This window comes from Lagopus muta, chromosome 6 (assembly GCF_023343835.1).
Source record: "Lagopus muta isolate bLagMut1 chromosome 6, bLagMut1 primary, whole genome shotgun sequence".
Taxonomy (NCBI): Eukaryota; Metazoa; Chordata; class Aves; order Galliformes; family Phasianidae; genus Lagopus; species Lagopus muta.
Window position 1 is genome coordinate 13,604,246 of NC_064438.1, and position 16,089 is coordinate 13,620,334.

General features: G+C 49.6%; 2 protein-coding genes across 6 annotated transcripts in view; one reads left to right on the forward strand and one right to left on the reverse strand.

Annotated features, from left to right (window-relative positions):
* Positions 1–16,089, reverse strand: part of TSPAN32 (tetraspanin 32) — a 79,441-nt gene that overhangs the window by 17,786 nt on the left and 45,566 nt on the right. Inside the window, exon 1 of one of the 5 annotated variants that reach the window (XM_048948667.1) lies at positions 1,105–1,359. The exons of the other annotated variants lie outside the window; for them this stretch is intronic. Coding sequence (XP_048804624.1) covers positions 1,105–1,152 — 48 coding nt within the window. The 5' untranslated portion in view covers positions 1,153–1,359. Of the gene's footprint in view, positions 1–1,104; positions 1,360–16,089 lie in introns of those variants that run through there. 5 annotated transcript variants of the gene reach the window in all.
* Positions 2,777–5,190, forward strand: ASCL2 (achaete-scute family bHLH transcription factor 2). The gene is made up of 2 exons (XM_048948670.1): positions 2,777–3,920; positions 4,445–5,190. The coding sequence occupies exon 1, from the start codon at positions 3,406–3,408 to the stop codon at positions 3,907–3,909; it is 504 nt and encodes a 167-aa protein (XP_048804627.1). The 5' UTR covers positions 2,777–3,405; the 3' UTR covers positions 3,910–3,920; positions 4,445–5,190.

The following is a 16,089-nucleotide window of genomic DNA, read 5'->3' on the forward strand; positions in this document are numbered from 1 at the left end:
CCCAGATGCAATTAAAAGGACAAATTCTGGACACACACTAAACTGATCATTTCTGAGACTAAGTACTTCTGAACTGAAGCAATATCTGCTTACAAATAATCAAATTTATGGCACCTTCAGATCCTTCATGCTGTGCTTTACTGCCTATCTCAACCCACACCCAGCAAAATGGGATGTGAAACCCCAGTTAGCTCAGATTGTTGAGGAACAGCAGTCTCAATGAGCCCCCAAGGCAGCAACACTGCACTCCTGGCTGTGTTGCAGCTGTTCCTCTCAGCACGTTGGGTAGCAGTCCTCCTGTGCCTCCCCAGGTTACTTGCAAGCATTAGCTTTTAATTATACTCTTCCTAAGCCACCAACTCTTTTTGAACTAAACACAGAAGATTATTATTATTATTATTATTATTTTTAAGATTGGAAGTTTCCATAAGCTGCATGGGCGACAAGTCTGCCCAGCTCAGAATTGCCCAGGAAAAGCATTCCCAATGTCTTTATTTTCCCATCAGCAGTGTGGTTTCTCCTGAACTCCCCCTGAGACATCAGGAAGCTCCCATTAGATTTGCCTCAGAAGCTGCTAGAAATGCGCACTAGGACTGCTCTTGCTTTGCAGACAGATCCCAACCCCACTCACCCCAACCTCATGGTTACCACAGCCCCATCAGAGTGAACGCCATCAGCCACGCTCCCATCAGAGCTCTGTGTTTCCACACACTCACTCATCCCACTACTGGTGCCCACCCTCCTAGAAGCAAACACAATGACACCAGGACTCTTGTTTAGACCCCCAAACACAGAAGCAAACATCTTTCATTGCTTACAACCACCCGCTCAGCCTTCCTTTCTCCTTCAGGCTGCAAAGTGGCGGTGGCAGAGCAGTAGCCCCAGCAAACCAGAAGTCTATTAGCTTGGGGAGCAGTTCTGGTGGCTGGCGATAACCACGCAGCACTATGATAACTCCAGCAGCTCACTCTGCTCGCCGTTCCACGCCCCAAAAAACAGAACGTGGGAAAGCTGCCCTTCTCCGAGCGCTTAAAGCAGCCATATTCCTCCTCACCCTAATTTTTCAGAGACCTCTCCCCTCCCCCCCCAAAGCCACATGCTTACCATGACACAGAGGCTGGCAGCCACCAGCTGGCACTTGGTGCTCCTCATCCCGTGCCTCAGCCCCGTGGCCCTGTCCCTGTGGGGCTGCCCGTTGGTCACCCCAGCTCCTGATAAGGCACCAGAGGAGGCACAGCCACAGTGGGGCCTCTCAGGAAGTGCAGTTCCTCCTCCTCCTCCTGCCCTGCGTTAACTCCTGCCCCAAGCAACAGGCTCCCCACAGTGTTTTGGAAACTTTTCAAGCAAGAGCCAGTGTCAAAATACCCAGTTTTCTCCCCATACACGCACATACATTGTCCCTCCCTCCTTTCTCCTCACCCTGATCCCCTCCCACCGTGAATCCACAGCTGTGAGAGGGGGCTATGAGAATGGCTGTGAGCCAGTGCTTAGCTCTGAGTGGGGGCTATTGAGCTGGTGGGAGGTGAGGTGGGCTTGAGATGCTGCTTCTCCCAGCCCTTGGTGCTTGGGGTGCTCATGGGGTTAGGTTGGCCATGGAGTTGAGTGGCTGTGGCGGGTTGGAGTGGCCAACGGGGTTGGGGTGGCCCATGCAGGTGAGTGGCCATGGTGTTGGGGTGGCCATGGGAGTTGAGTGGCCAAAGATGTCGGGGTGGCCAGTGGGGTTGTTGAGGTGGCCCATGAGATTGAGTGGCCACGGGGTTGAGGTAGCCATGGGAGTTGGGTGGCCATAGGGCTGGAGTGGCACAAAAATGCAGACCTGGGGAGGACAGTGCCAGGTCCAGGGATGCTTTCTGCATGGGTTTGTGCTTCAGAGCCTGCGGGGTGCATCTTTCCTGATGTTAAAATGGTAAAAAAGTCTTTAGAAAAAATTGGCTAAAGGGTGACTTGGTGCCTGATACCTTAACAATCTGCAGCTTCAGAGTCAGGGTGAAGCAGAGCAGTGGGAAATAGTCACAGCCCTCCCATATGTCAAATGGGAGCACATCAGCAGCTGCAATAAAACAGCAAATAAAGAACGAAGAGATGGGTGGGAAAAGGAAGGAATATGCATCTTGCAGAGCAGAGATACGCAAAAGAAAGCGTGTTGCATAGGAAAAAGCGTGACACCGCTCTCTCCTCACTACCCCCTTACAAAGCCCCTCCGGTGCAGGCTCCGGAGGTGTCCCCAGAGCGGCCGCAGCAGGAAGCCGAAGGAAGCAGGAAGTGGCGGCAGCGCGGGGCAGAGTTCCGCGCTAGGGGGCCCCAGAGTCCCGCACAACGCTCCGACGGTCGCCGCGGCGAAGGGGTCCGCAGCGCCCCGTACACAAACGAGAGGAACCGAGGCGGGGGGGGGATAAAGCACGGCGGGGACCGCTGGGGAAAGCGGGCTGACGGCGATGCGGAGGGCCCTAGGGGGCTGCGCCCTTCCTCCGACTCAGGTGCATGGGGGTAACCGCCGCCTCCTCGGGCCGCTTTGCCGGTGCGGAGGGAAGGATGGGGGGGGGGAGGGCGGAGCGAGAGGATGCCGCACCCCGGGGACGGGTGAACTCAACCCGGCTATTTGAATTAATGAAGACAAACGCGAACGGTGGGGGGGGGGGGGGGGGGGGAGGAGGAGGAGAGGGCGGGGTGTTACCGGCGGCCGCGGTGCCACGCGCCGGACGCGCGCGGGAGGTGAGGGGGGTGCGCGCGGCGACGCGCGCGCGGGGCGGGCGCGCGTGGCGCGGCGCGTGCGGCCGCGGGGGCTCGCGAGCGGCGGCGGCGGCGGCGTTGATAAGCAGCGCGCGGGCCGCGCGGCCGCAGCAGAGGCGCGGAGCGGTGCTGGGAAGGAGACGGGGGTGGGCAGAGCGGACCCCGCTCTTCTGCGATAGGGATTTCTGTTTGTATTGGGTTCGTCTCCCACTTTTTTTTTTTTTTTTTTTTTTTTTTTTTTTTTTGTTTTCCCCCCTGTCTTGTATTTTTTTTTAAAAACTTTTTAATTTATTTTTCATTTGCGCTTTTCCAAACTCCCGTTTCGTTTGCATTTTAGTCCCACTTTTATTTGCGTTTTTTCTTTGCATTTCACATTCTTTTGGCGCCCGGCTCGCGCTTTCTGCATCATTATTGCACATTTTTTTAAATCTCATTTTCATTTGCTTTCTACGCATTTTCCTTTGCATCTTACCCGCATTTTTTTTTTTTCTTTTTTTTTTTTCTTGCACCTTACTCGCATTTTTATTTCCATCTCGCAGGTACTTTTTTTTTTTTTTTCTTTTTAAGTAATTATTAATTTTTCTTTTTCCATTTTAATTCATCTCTCCGTTCCCGTTCCCCAACCGCTCCCGGCGCTGCCGCGCTCCCCATCCCCGCCGCCGTGGCCCCTCGGCGATGAACGGCGGTGCCCCGCCGCCGCCCCCCGCCGCCGCCTCACGCTGCCGCCGCCGCCCCGCCTCTCCGGAGCTGCTGCGCTGCAAACGCCGCTTGGCCTTCGCCTCCCTTTCGGGCAGCGGCACCGCGGCGGCGGCCGTGGCCCGGCGCAACGAGCGGGAGCGCAACCGCGTGCGGTTGGTCAACCTGGGCTTCGCCGCTCTGCGGCAGCACGTCCCCCACGGGACCGCCAGCAAGAAGCTGAGTAAGGTGGAGACGCTGCGCTCCGCCGTCGAGTACATCCGAGCGCTGCAGCGGCTCCTCGACGAGCACGACGCCGCCGCCGCTTTCCCCGACGGCCGAGCGGGCCGCTCTGCGGGGCGGGGGGCTGTCGGGGAAAGCGGCGGCGGCAGCGGCTATTCCTCCGCCTCGCCCTGTTCCTCCGAGGAGAGCGGCTACGAGCCGGTGCTCAGCCCCGAGGAGCAGGAACTGCTGGATTTCACCAGCTGGCTTGGGAGCTACTGAGCTGGTGGGAGGTGAGGTGGGCTTGGGGTACTGCGGCTTCCCAGCCCTTTAAGCTTGGGACGCTCACAGAGTTGAAGTGGGCAATGGGATTGTCAGTGGGGCTGGGGTGGTCTGTGGAGTTGAGTGATCTTGGAGTCATTGGGTGGCCAATGGGGTCAGACAGCCACTGGGATTGCCAGTAGGGTTGGGTTGACTGATGGCAGTTAAGCGATCATGGGGTTGTATTGTACAATGACGCTGAGGTAGCCGGTGGGGTGGCTGATGGGGTTGGGTGACCAGTGGAGTTGGGGTGGCCGATGAGATTGACTATGAGGTTGAGGTAGCCAGGGGTTTGATGTGGCGGATGGGATTGGGATTGCTGATCAGGTTGGGGTTGCCAATGGGGATTCAGGTGGCCAGTGGGGTTGCCAAAGACACTGGGGTTGCTGGTGGTGTTGAGGTGGCCGATAGGATTGAGCGGTCATAGGGTTGGAAGCTGAGGAGGCCGTTGGGGTTGGAGATGGAATAGACATGGTTTTTTACAATCTCTCCACAGCCATACCTTGATGCCTATGGTCTTCCGCAGCAGCCAGCAGTACCCTCCAAAATAAATCTCCCCCAGAAATTCTCAAGTTCCTCCTGGCTGCTTTCCTTGCTGGGCTGAAGTGCAATGGAGTCACGGCTCCGATGTCTGCTCTGGGGCTGCTGATGGACAAGGTTTTCACCCACTCCAGAGAATGGCTGTGCATCCCCTCGCAGCTACTTCCCATCAGCCTTTGGAAAGGGTGGAAAAAAGAAATGGAAACCACTTGATGCTTCCTTTTTTCTGGAGGGGGAGGGAATTTTTTTTATAATGTCAGATTCTATTTTATATGCAACTTGAACCGCCTATGGGAAGAGTGGTGTATGAAGACTTATTTTTGTATGAGAAACCTTGGGGAAAAGGGTTAAGGAGGTAGCTCTATTTTCGGTCCAATTCCCTTGTTCTTGAACACTGCCAGCTGGAATGTTTGGGGAATATACACTGTTTAGATGAAAGGGTTTGTTTGTTTTTCTTTCTCCAAACACTTTACTAAAGGACTGCAAAGTTTTGTTGCATCTCACTGTGGTGTCTGACTCTGCCTGGTGTGAAGGTTCACTTCTCTGAAAACTGAAGTTGTTTTGTTGTTTTTTTTAAATGTATTGAAGGCATTTTTGTATGCACTTGCTAGGATTTCTTAAGTCGTACATATGCAGTTTTTAAAAAGAGTATCATATTTTATGTAAATTGACTTTATAAATAAAATTCTATTTATAAATGGATTCTGAGCTGCAAGGTGTATGTATTATCCACCAAGTTAACACCTGCCTGAGGACAGACAGCGCCCTGGGCTGTATGCACTTGCTAAAGGCAATCAGGAGCAGCACAGCATCACGCCACACTTGCTTATTGCTACTTGTAGTGCTGCCCACTTAGCAAAGATGGGCCAGAGGGGAGAAACAGGTGGCTCCAGGGCTGGCAACTCCTCTCCCAGGCGTGCAGGAGTTGCTGCAGGCAGCTCCTGGCCATCACTTCTGGGCTCACACTGAATACCTGCTTCAGAGGCAAGAAAAATTGCTGTGAGCCCAAACACAGCCACAAGAGCATGGAAACCTATGGCAGAGACTGTTACTTCCCTTCAGTAGCTCCAGTGAATGCTATTAGCGGTGTGAAACAGGCTGGCCTGTAGAATTTGCTAAGACAAGACAGAATGGGTTATTAAAATTGACCCACTTTGCAAGAAACTGTATGTGCAAACCTTAAGTAATGCAAAGGTGGAATTTCCCCCACTAAATTTTGAGAGGTACGGTCACTCTCAAGCTCCAAATTCAGTAATTACAGTGGGTGCTCTGCAATCAGATCTACAAATGTATTCTACATACATAATGCCATCTCAAGAGGAAAAAAAAAAAACCAACAAAAAAAAAAACACCAAGGGAAAATACAGGCTCTAACAGCAGGATAGCATTAGGAGCTGCAGGCAAGGAGCCATACTAAGGAAGAGCTGCTGTGCTTACGGCCTGTTCCCTAACCAAGGCTGCTGTAACAAGCTGTCCCTTGGGAAGGCCCTGGGAATTGAAGTGCTCAGTGAATCTGTTGCTGAGGTTCTCCCCCATGCAGCTCACCAACAGCCCCTGAGATGGCAGGGAGGCTGTCAGCTGGCCTGGGCTTAACTCATCTGTTGCACCTGGAGGAGCACCTGATTGGGGTGGGGGGAACAGGGGTTTGGTGTTGGCTTAAGGGCTTCATCCTCACAGAGTACATCTAAAAATGCAGCCAGACATTTAGGCTGGAGAGCTCTGAGGTCAAACCTCATGCAGATCCCACATGCTTATTCTCAGCCTAAGCCAATGGCTAACCCCTTTTCCAAATGAATTAGGAAGCAGGACTGCTGTGTTTGCCTTCACAAGTTTCCCATTCCAACAGGAGGCATTTGTGTGGATGATTTTACTACGGGCTTGGCAGCTGTTTTCCTTCTTCAGAAGCACTGATTATTTCAGTATTTCCAATAGCAACGTTTGGCTTCAAGTCAAGACATTCCCAGCATCCTTACAAGGGTCAGCAGATCACCCAAACTACTGTTGCAGCAACACAAGAGTGGCATCAACTGTAACAGTGTTAGCAAGAAGTTAGCCACAAACAGTCATCATTTAAGTGATATTGACTTTAGGATAAGAGATTCTACAAGCTCACCCCTGGGCCTCTCTGCTCTGTGTGTGCAAACTGTCAGACTGAAGGCATGGGGACAAGAGCATTCTGCTCATGAGAGTCACCTGTGCAGAGTCTCCACAAGCACATCATTTCTCCTAAGGGATATAGCTAGGGATTCAGTGCCCAAAACAGAAGCTCCAAGGCAGACACGAACCCAACTCTCAGGCCCAGAGCTGCAGGAGGATCAGGCAGGAGAACTGTGTTGAGGAATCAGAATTAGTGGGAAAGAGTAGGCAGCAGCAACCTAGGGTCACCAGGGAGCACGGGCTTGTCAGTGTGTAGCTACAAAACACTTCTGCAAGCCTCTTGTTTACACCCATTTGACACAGCTACACATGTACAAAACCAGTGAGGAAACAAGACCTGAGCAGTTAGCTCACAGCTCCAGTTATTCAGACCCACAGCCCATGCTGGCCTCCTCTGTGTGGTCTTTGGTGTTTGTAAATTGCTTTTTAACCTGCCCCCAGCCCATCTCACACACCACCAAAACAGCTCGACCTTCCCATCTTCGCACCCAGCAGTTCCCACATCACAGATGCACTGATGAAGTGGAAATAAGTTGTGGGACCACGCTAGGATGGGCAGCCCCTTCCCCAGACTTAAGTAACCCTTCTGTTTTCAACCACCTCCCCTGCTAGCATTTTGAGGTACTCAGGTCAAAGCTACACTTGTTTTACCCAGCACTTCCTTGCAACAAAGCACACTTCATTTCACTGCAGGGGTTAAATGGTGCTCCTCCTCCTCATGGGCAGCTCAAGGCTTAGCTCCATGGCTGCCCTACCCTGGAGCCTGCATGTTGAGAAATGAGTTGCTGCTTCTCTATCCAAGGTCTGAAGACAGGTTTTGCTCTTACCAGTGCTTTGTCTCTATCATACTAACTAGCTTTTTCCATCCTTCCTCCCCACCATATTCACAGAGGAGGATTAACCCTACACTGAAACACAAGCAGAAGAACAGAGAACTAGCCTTAACAAGGCATTTTCTAGACAGGGATCACTGTATACCTGCTGGGAGCATCACCAAAAGCATCATCCTCAAGAAATGCCCAGGCAGATGGGGTTCTCCAGCACCAGCAGGCAGGAAGAAACCAAGAGAAACATTTGATATCCGCCTAAGGTATCAGTGTTGATCTACAGTGAAGAAGAAACAGTCATGTAGAGAAACAGATGTAAGAGTACATGATCAACAGTGGCAGATACAGAAAGAACAGGGGTGTGATCTCAAGCATTAGGATAGCCCTACTGACTTCAGTCAGCTCATCCTTCACATGGCATGCAGACAGCAGGAAAGAAAATGCATTTGAACCTCAACCACATAAATGCTTTTTTCTCTTTTTGTGGGTAGACCTTGGTAGGATCAGAGGCATAAACAGTAGAAAAGAAGAAAATGTTGATAATAGTATTGTTGGCTGCCAGAACCAGGGCAGTGCTGAAAGCTCGGACCTTGGAATATCCAGCTTACTGCTGCAGAAACCTGCCTTCTCTCCATCTCCTTTCATCTCCTGGCCTCAGCCCCACTGCTTTAAACTTCCAGTACAATGGTTACCCAGTCACCAGACCCAGTAAACTGTGCTTGCTTTTTAAGTTTGGCTTTTCATATATATATATATTTTTTTTTTTACAAAGGGGAAGAAAAACCAACACAGAGGAGCATGATAGCCCCAAGGGGAATTTTCTGTTAAAGCCACTGCCAAAAGAATGACCAACTTGTAAGTGAGATGTTGACACTTTTATAACACTGCAAATATCTTGTTTTAGAGTAAAACACTTCAAGTAGTGTGTTGTTGTTTGTTTTTTTTTTTTTTACTTTAAAGAAATAGATTTTGTCAGGATATTAAATACTAGGAGGAAATGTTGCAATACTCAACACATTCTCTCTTCTTGCCATTTCCCCATTTCATACACACAACTTCATCAAGATTTCACAAAGGAGCCCCAGTCCCTATAGCAGAACAATGCATGCAAAGAACAGATGAAACTTACTAGGCAAATAAAACCTAGTGCAGAAGAATGCACAAACATAATAGTTCTCTTACCAACACACAGAGACCTCCCCCCTAGTTCTCAGCATCAGTTTGACTCCACCAAGGGCTTGATTATATCAAATGGAAGCCAACTGGTTTGAGTGCAAGCACCTGCTTCCTTTGGTGAAGCACCTGTGTGCCATTCCCTGATGAAGGGGCTCTGCACTTATCCCTGTCTCTCTTCTGGCCTAGGAAACACATGGCACCAGAGTAGGTGTGCAGCACATGCTGCATTTGGGTCTGATTTGAATGGAGATGAGGATGCTCTGCACCAACTCCTTGCCCAATTCCCCCCAAACCCTCTCCAGCAGCAATGATGGCTGTCCCACCGCTGCATCCCCACGTGCTGCAGAGATCTAGGGCAGCACAGGGGTAGTTTACACCCTTCAGTCTTTGGTCTCACTGCAGGACAGTCAGTAAACAGGGGTGAGAGCAGAGAGGCTTTTGAAGTGGGGAGACCACAAAGCTCATTTAGGATGCACACACCACTGAAAAACCCCAACCACCAGACAGTAATAACTTCAAACCAGTGCTGACTGGAGTTGAAAACAGAGATGTATGGGCAGAAAAAGAGCACCTAAGCCAAGTACAGAAGTGGTGTAAACTGAATATGACTCTGTTTATGATGCTGGAGAGAGCTAATGGTTGCCGGCAGGCAAGTCTTGCTGTTAAAGAAAATCACACACCTTTCAAGTCTAGCAGAAATCATGATGAACCACCTCTGTGCAGTGCAATCAGGTGGAGAGAGCAAGGCTGGTATCCACGTCCTACATATCACATGGCCAGTTGGACTATACTGTGAAGTTAGGATCCTTAGTGGCATCTGGGGTGCCAGAAGGGTAGATGGACTTGGTGTGGGACACTGCCTGCAAACTGTTTGCTTTTGCTGCCTTTGGGGAGCAAGTGAACTGAACAACCTCCTGCTGCCTTCTCAGCCTGATTTCTCACTCCCTGGTGAAGCAGCATCACCATTGCAACGCTGCATCCTTCCCTTGGTAGCATCACTGTATGCCATACAGTAACCTGTAATAAGCTTCCCACTAAGTTCTGAGCAATATGGAAACTATTAGTTTGCCAGAACTAAGTTATTTATTAAGAATAGAGTGGGAAATTTGTTGCTGCTTGCTTTCCCCTAATAATTTATGGACTGAACTGAGACTTTATTTTTGAGCAGAAGATGCTCAACAGCTCCAAGCCTGTTCTACATCAGCCATCATGCACAGCTGCATCCTGTGCTCCTGCAGCCCAGCAAGATGAGGTGGTCCAGCCACAGAGACTGCATCAGCAATGGAGTACTCATAAACCAATCACTTTAGCTCACTACTACAGCTGCTCCTACAAGGTGCAAGGATCAGATCTGTTGATTGAACCTGATGATCCTGAAGGTCTTTTCCAATCTAGATGATCCTATGATTCTATGACTCAAGACACGAGGACTTTGGACCTCATTCCTTACCTGGAGTCTGGAAACATCAGGAATTTTCAAGCTGGGACTTGCTTTGTGCAATGGACTCCAACAGCACAGCCTTTCCAATGGCAAGAATTTCCCCCAACAGAGCTGAAGTCAGCTGCAGAGAAGTGGAGGGATGCATGGGGATTCTTGTCCCAAAACTACTTCAGCCACTGGGATAGATTGGATATTCTGAATTTACATTCCTAAAGCAGCATGGAATGGGATCCATCCGGCAGAATAGCCCTAAGCATCTCCTGCCCCCTACAAAGACTTTTTCCTCTGTTCTTTTGCCTTCAATATCCACCCCCCCAACTCACCTTTAAATTAATGTTACATCTTGTTCCGCTCTGCTTTTTTTCTTAGAAAAAGAGATGGAAGTGGGAGGTGGAGGGCAAAAGAAGGGAAGAAAATGGGAAGAAGGGAAGAAAGTGAGAGGCAAGGAGGGTGAGGATGGGGCAGGATGGCCTCTGGCTGCCATACACTGGGCTGAGCCCTATCCATCTAAATAAAGGGACTGTCCTGACTGTGTCCCAGCTGGAAGAGGTTTTGTTGTATTTTGGGTTTTGAGTTGTCCCTCCCCTCCCCCTTCCCCCCCTTCTTTCATCCAAACCACATCAAAGTGCCCTGTATCCCCCAGGCCTTTCCGCTCCATCCCTGGAGGCACAATGTCCCCTCTTGTGGCCACCCCGAGGCAACTTTTCCTACCTCCTTCCTCTCATCCTGATGTAAATAAACCCCATGGAGAGCGAGGCAAGGAATAGAGTGGGACAGATGTGCCATCCGACCTACCCCAGCAAAGCAGTGATGGCATGATTATGGGGAGGGTGTAAGAGGGTGGCATGTGCTCAGGGGTGGGTTCACTTGCTCAATGCCCTACAGCAAGTTGGGGTGGAGTGATTCAGAGAGATTTTGCAAATTTTGCCCCAAAAAAAGAGTGTGACTGCTTTTCCAAGCCTGCACGTGTCCCTGAGAAATCCAAAAGCACAGAGGCATGATACAGCCCATAACCTATGAAATCCTAAAGCCTTCGTTCTGTGTGTTTGATGCTGTCCAAAACAGAGGAGACCTCTCCACCCCAAAGTCCTTGTCTGCCAGTTTCAAATACTTCTTTGGCCGCTCAAGGTGATACAGTCAGATCCTAAATTAGCCTCTTATAATCTAAATTGAATGTAGACACAGAAAATCCCCTGCTTTCTGATGTTTCTGGTTACACAATAACCCTGGCTCTCCTCCTCAGAGGAGTGAAATGGCAGGATTTTGAAATTCCTTGTTGGTTCATGTTTGCATATAAATGCTGATTTTATCTTTTCTGTACACAAAGTAAACACAAAGCTGTTTTACAATAATGTTGCCGTTGAAACATGCACTCGGGATGGCAAAACAACCCTGACTTAGATACGTTTCCAGGCCCAAGGACCATTCTTTCACAAGAAGAAGCCACCTTCTCCAAGATGCTCACCTCACCCTTGTCCTGTTGGTTTGGTTCAACACTCAGCTTTCATCAGGCAGGAATAATATTCAGAAGTAGAAGTGAAGTGGTGATGGTAAAAAGATGTTGGTTGTCCCAGGCCAGCAAGGATGGAGCTGAAGTGTTCCATAGACCCCCATGAGATGTGCACTAAGATGTCAGTGCCCAGCTCCACTGAAATTTGGCAGTGATGGCACTCACTTTAAGAGACTGGATGCTGCAGAAACTCCATCCCAAAATTAACTACCTCTGATGGAAGAGGTGCTCTTAGGTGTGACAGGAGATGATAAAAATCCAGAACAAACATCCCCCTTCGGCCATTCTGGAGTGTGGTGTCTGCTCCAAATTAGTCACTTGACTAGTCATTGGTGTTAATAGCCCACAAAGACCAAAGCTGTCTTTCTGCTTGCTGCAGAATGATTATTTGACAGGTAGATCACCCCTGGGTGATGCCCGTCCCTCCTGGAGGCTGTAGGTGGGTCTGTGGTGAGCAGATTCATCACTTGTATCCAGCTTAGGTGGTCACGGGTTGATGAGTTGCCTCCTGCCCTATATACTTGAGTGCTCTGGGAGGCTGAAGCACTTCTATTGAAGAAGTCACCTCTAAAATAGCACATATTCAGCCCAAAGTTCACTGAAGTCCAGACTGACATAGCTTTCAGTGGATTTTGTGTCAGTTGACAAGTCTGTTGAAATGCATGAGGCTGTATGAAATGAACCCTTCTTTGCTGATATTCTCTGTACCTGTTCTACAACATAGATCTAATTAAAAAAAAGCCCACAATCTCTATCCCTGACCAACAAACCTTCACCTTTAAATGGTAATAATTGCATCCGGAGAAAACTGGGCAGCACTTTGTTCATGTCCAAGCGATCACATATGATTCAAATCATTCTATGTTTGTCACTGCAGGAGAAAAACTTGAAAATGCCATCATTTCCTATGTCCTTAAGCTGCTCTTGTTGGAATCAGTGGGAGAAGTCCATAGTAAGAAGCCTGCTGACATGGCCACCTGAGAAAGACTCATGAGTCGGCAGTGGAAAGCATGGATCGCTCCTGTAACACAGAGGTTAAATCACAGCACATCACAGCCCTTGCTGTCATTTGCATCCAGATAATTAATACCAATGCAAATTTCATTACTATGGGCAGAGCCTGTCCGGAAGTCTGAGCATCAGGCAGGACCAGAGTAAAACAAAAAGTGTATTGAGTTGTCAGAAATTGTAGAAAATGCATAGGTATCCAGGCTGTAAATGCATGAGGTCCTCATCTGACCTTGCTTGGGTGGCTTTTACTGCCTACATCATTCCTATAGCAAACTCAAATGGGTTTCAGTCCATAAAGAAGATGGGAACTCTATTAATTGCCTTCTGGCTTTGAGGCAAATCCAACTCCACCTCTCCCTGAACCTTCCTCCTGCCAGAATCCCAAATCCTGGTCCCTCCTGAATGCCTAGGGATTTTCCAAGGGCTGGAGAGTCCTGCCCCTGTCAGCCTCCATGTCTGCATGGCGAGGCACACATCTCCCTACAAAAAGCCCTATGATATGCATCCTCTATAGGCTCTAGGTGTCACCGCATCCATCTGGCATGCCCTCCATGTCCCTGTAGCTCCTGCGTCACCTCCGGCCTCGCCAGGCAGTGATTAGTGGTGCCCATCAATCAGTAAAGAACGTGGCGGGCGGTTTGTGATTAACCTTGGGGGACCTTGTCCTCCTGCCACCGTGTTCCTCCGGAGCCCCCCTCAGGTTATCTGTGAAATGAGGCAGGATGCACTGGAGCCCTGGAGGACAGCTCTCCTGTTCTTTTCTTATGGAAATGGAGAGGTCCCCACTGCTCCTTTGAAGTTTGCTCTGCAGGGGTAAAAAAAAAAAAAAAAAAAAAAAAATCCAACAAAAAAAACAAGCACCATGTTTTCCTCCAAGAACATAAAGCAGGGAACAAGGTTTGGTTAACTTTGGGTTAGCGGAAAGTTTTCTTCTGAGAAGAGAAAGTGTCAAACCTTGGGGCAATTAATACAGAGGACAGAACTGTGTTGGATACCTTCCTGGCCATGCTTGTGCCTGGGTGGCATTAGGACACCCTGCATGTGCTGGACCAACACAGCACAAAGTACAGTTCTTGCTTTCCAATAGTGATGATAGTGATTTCTTAATTGGTTACAGTGCCGTTTAATAGCATTATCATTATCCAGCTCTGGTTGGAGAGACTAAGCTCTGGCAGGTGGGAAGCACTTCTGCTTTCCCTTCTCTAACCAGCCTTAGCACTCACTCATTTGCTTATAATCACCAAGGGGCTTTGCTGATAAGAAATAAAGCCCTAAGTGCTCCCATTCCAGACTCATGGGGCTCTATTTGGTCTCGTCCCTTGCTGATAAGCATGCAAATCAACAAACGGACTGCAATTAATATCCAAATCCCTTTCAAGAGATGCCCTTGAGCACTTCAGAGCTGGGTTGTACTAAATATTTGTCTCTTATTTGAATGGACACAAAGAACATTTGGAACTGCGTTGTTCATATATGAACACACGCAGTTGGTCTTGCATGGAGCACAGAAGCCTCGACCTGCCTGGGGCAAAGCCCTGGCTGCTCTGGGCTTTGTAAGTTGGGTGCTTGGGCTGAGGAATACCCCAGGCTCCCCAGCTCCCCTTCCAGTGGGATAAACAAAGGGTAGATGTTGTACTGGGGGACATGGTTAGTGGGCATGGTGGGGATGGGCTGACGATCAGACTAGATGATCTAAGTGGTCTTTTCCAGCCCTATTGATTCTGTGATTCAAAGTTGAGTGTGCAGGAGACCTTAAGGGACGGGCATGCATGGAAACCACCATATTTACAACTGCTGAAGCCCAGTCAGCTGGGAGAGACCCCCAGGGTCATAGGCACCTCAACCGGTTGGCTAAGCACTAATCCCACCTCAAGGGCTGAAGAAGCGAGGTCAGGTTCCACTGCAGCACCCGTGGAGGTAGGGCAAGGCAGGGAGCGAGTGCGGCTATTAAGATCTCCCTTCAAATGTTATTAAATAATATTTTGCTGCTGCAGCACGACAGGTGTGGAGGCGCAGGCAGGTAAACACAGCCTGGAGCAGGGCAGCCCGCCAAGTCTGTTTCCTTACATAAATCTCTCCACTTCAAGGTATGCAATTAATCCCGGCTCCAGCCTCCGTTCACCACAGACCTTCTTTGTACACATGATGCATTAATCACCACAAAAGACTTTTGCATTTCTGCTATTGCTCCTGCTTTGCAGGCCAGCTAGTGCAAATAAATTGAAGGACCAGCAGAAAGCCCAGGACATGGTGGTAAAGGTAGGTTGGTGGCGGCATCTGTGACCAGGCATGAAGATCGGCATGCATGTGTATGTGTGTGTGCATGCCTGTGTGTATGCACACACATGTGTGTGCACATCTCTCTGCCACACTATGGCATTGTCACAGCCCATCTGAACCTGATTCTCCCAGCAGATCCCCTGCTGCATGCTCCCTGGAAACAGTGGATGTTAATAAGTAACAGCTCCCCACCCAAAGTTTTATAGGAGCGATTACAAGAAGTTCTCATTAAAAAAAGAACACAAGAGTACAGCAGATCCCCATCAGGAAGCCTGAGCCTGCAAGAGCCTGCATGTATGTTTGCACCCTGGTGTGGCCGCAGCCCTATCTCCTGCATCTTGATGGAGCAGGAGGGCACGGCTGGCGCAGACTGCCCACCCCATGCCAGTCCCAACACCAGCTTCCCCGTTTCAGCAAGCCCAAACCCTTCATGCTGCCCATGTCCAACCTGGGCTCAGCTTTACTGAAAAGTCACTGTGGTATACAACAGGATACAGCTTGGACCTAAAGCCCTCTTGGCCTCGTGATACAGTCTGTGTTCAGGTGTCAAGAGCCACCTGTTCCCCCTTATATTCCCCATTTTGCTTTCCACAGTGCACACTATGGGTTTTTACATTCCTTTATACATTAGCAGAAACAAGACTCCAGGAATGGAGTCTCAGCTATGACCTCTCTGGTCCTTAAATTTTCATTAAAACCCCATAGTGGAGCAGAGTTTGATGGAGTTGCAAATCATCAGTCTGGTGCTGTCCCTGCCTGTCTGTTTGTTCTCACCTCTGAGCATGACTGTTCCTCTGCTCTCATCCCTCACATCTCCTCCTCCCCAGCTGTTTTTGGAAGGTGCTCAGGGCCTTGAATTTACCTGGCTTTACTGTCAACATGTACAGCCCTATAAATCATTACTGCAGAAGCAAGGACTTCAGCTCAGATTGGGTCCGTGGGGAGGGATTTGGTGGGAAAGCAGAGGAAAATGGGAGCAGATGGCTTGTGTGTGCCCAGAGCACTCCTATCTCCAAGGCCTTGTAAAAATTACGGATGCTCTTCTTCAAAGCAGCGGAGGTCAGAGCACAGAGAAGGCAAATGCCCACCCTGCTCCTGCTGGGATGCTTTTCATCCCCATCTGCTTGTAGAGGGTCAAGGGCTGAGCCTTCCTCCTCCTGATAACGAGGGTTGTGAGCAAGGCTGGGGCTCGCTGTGTG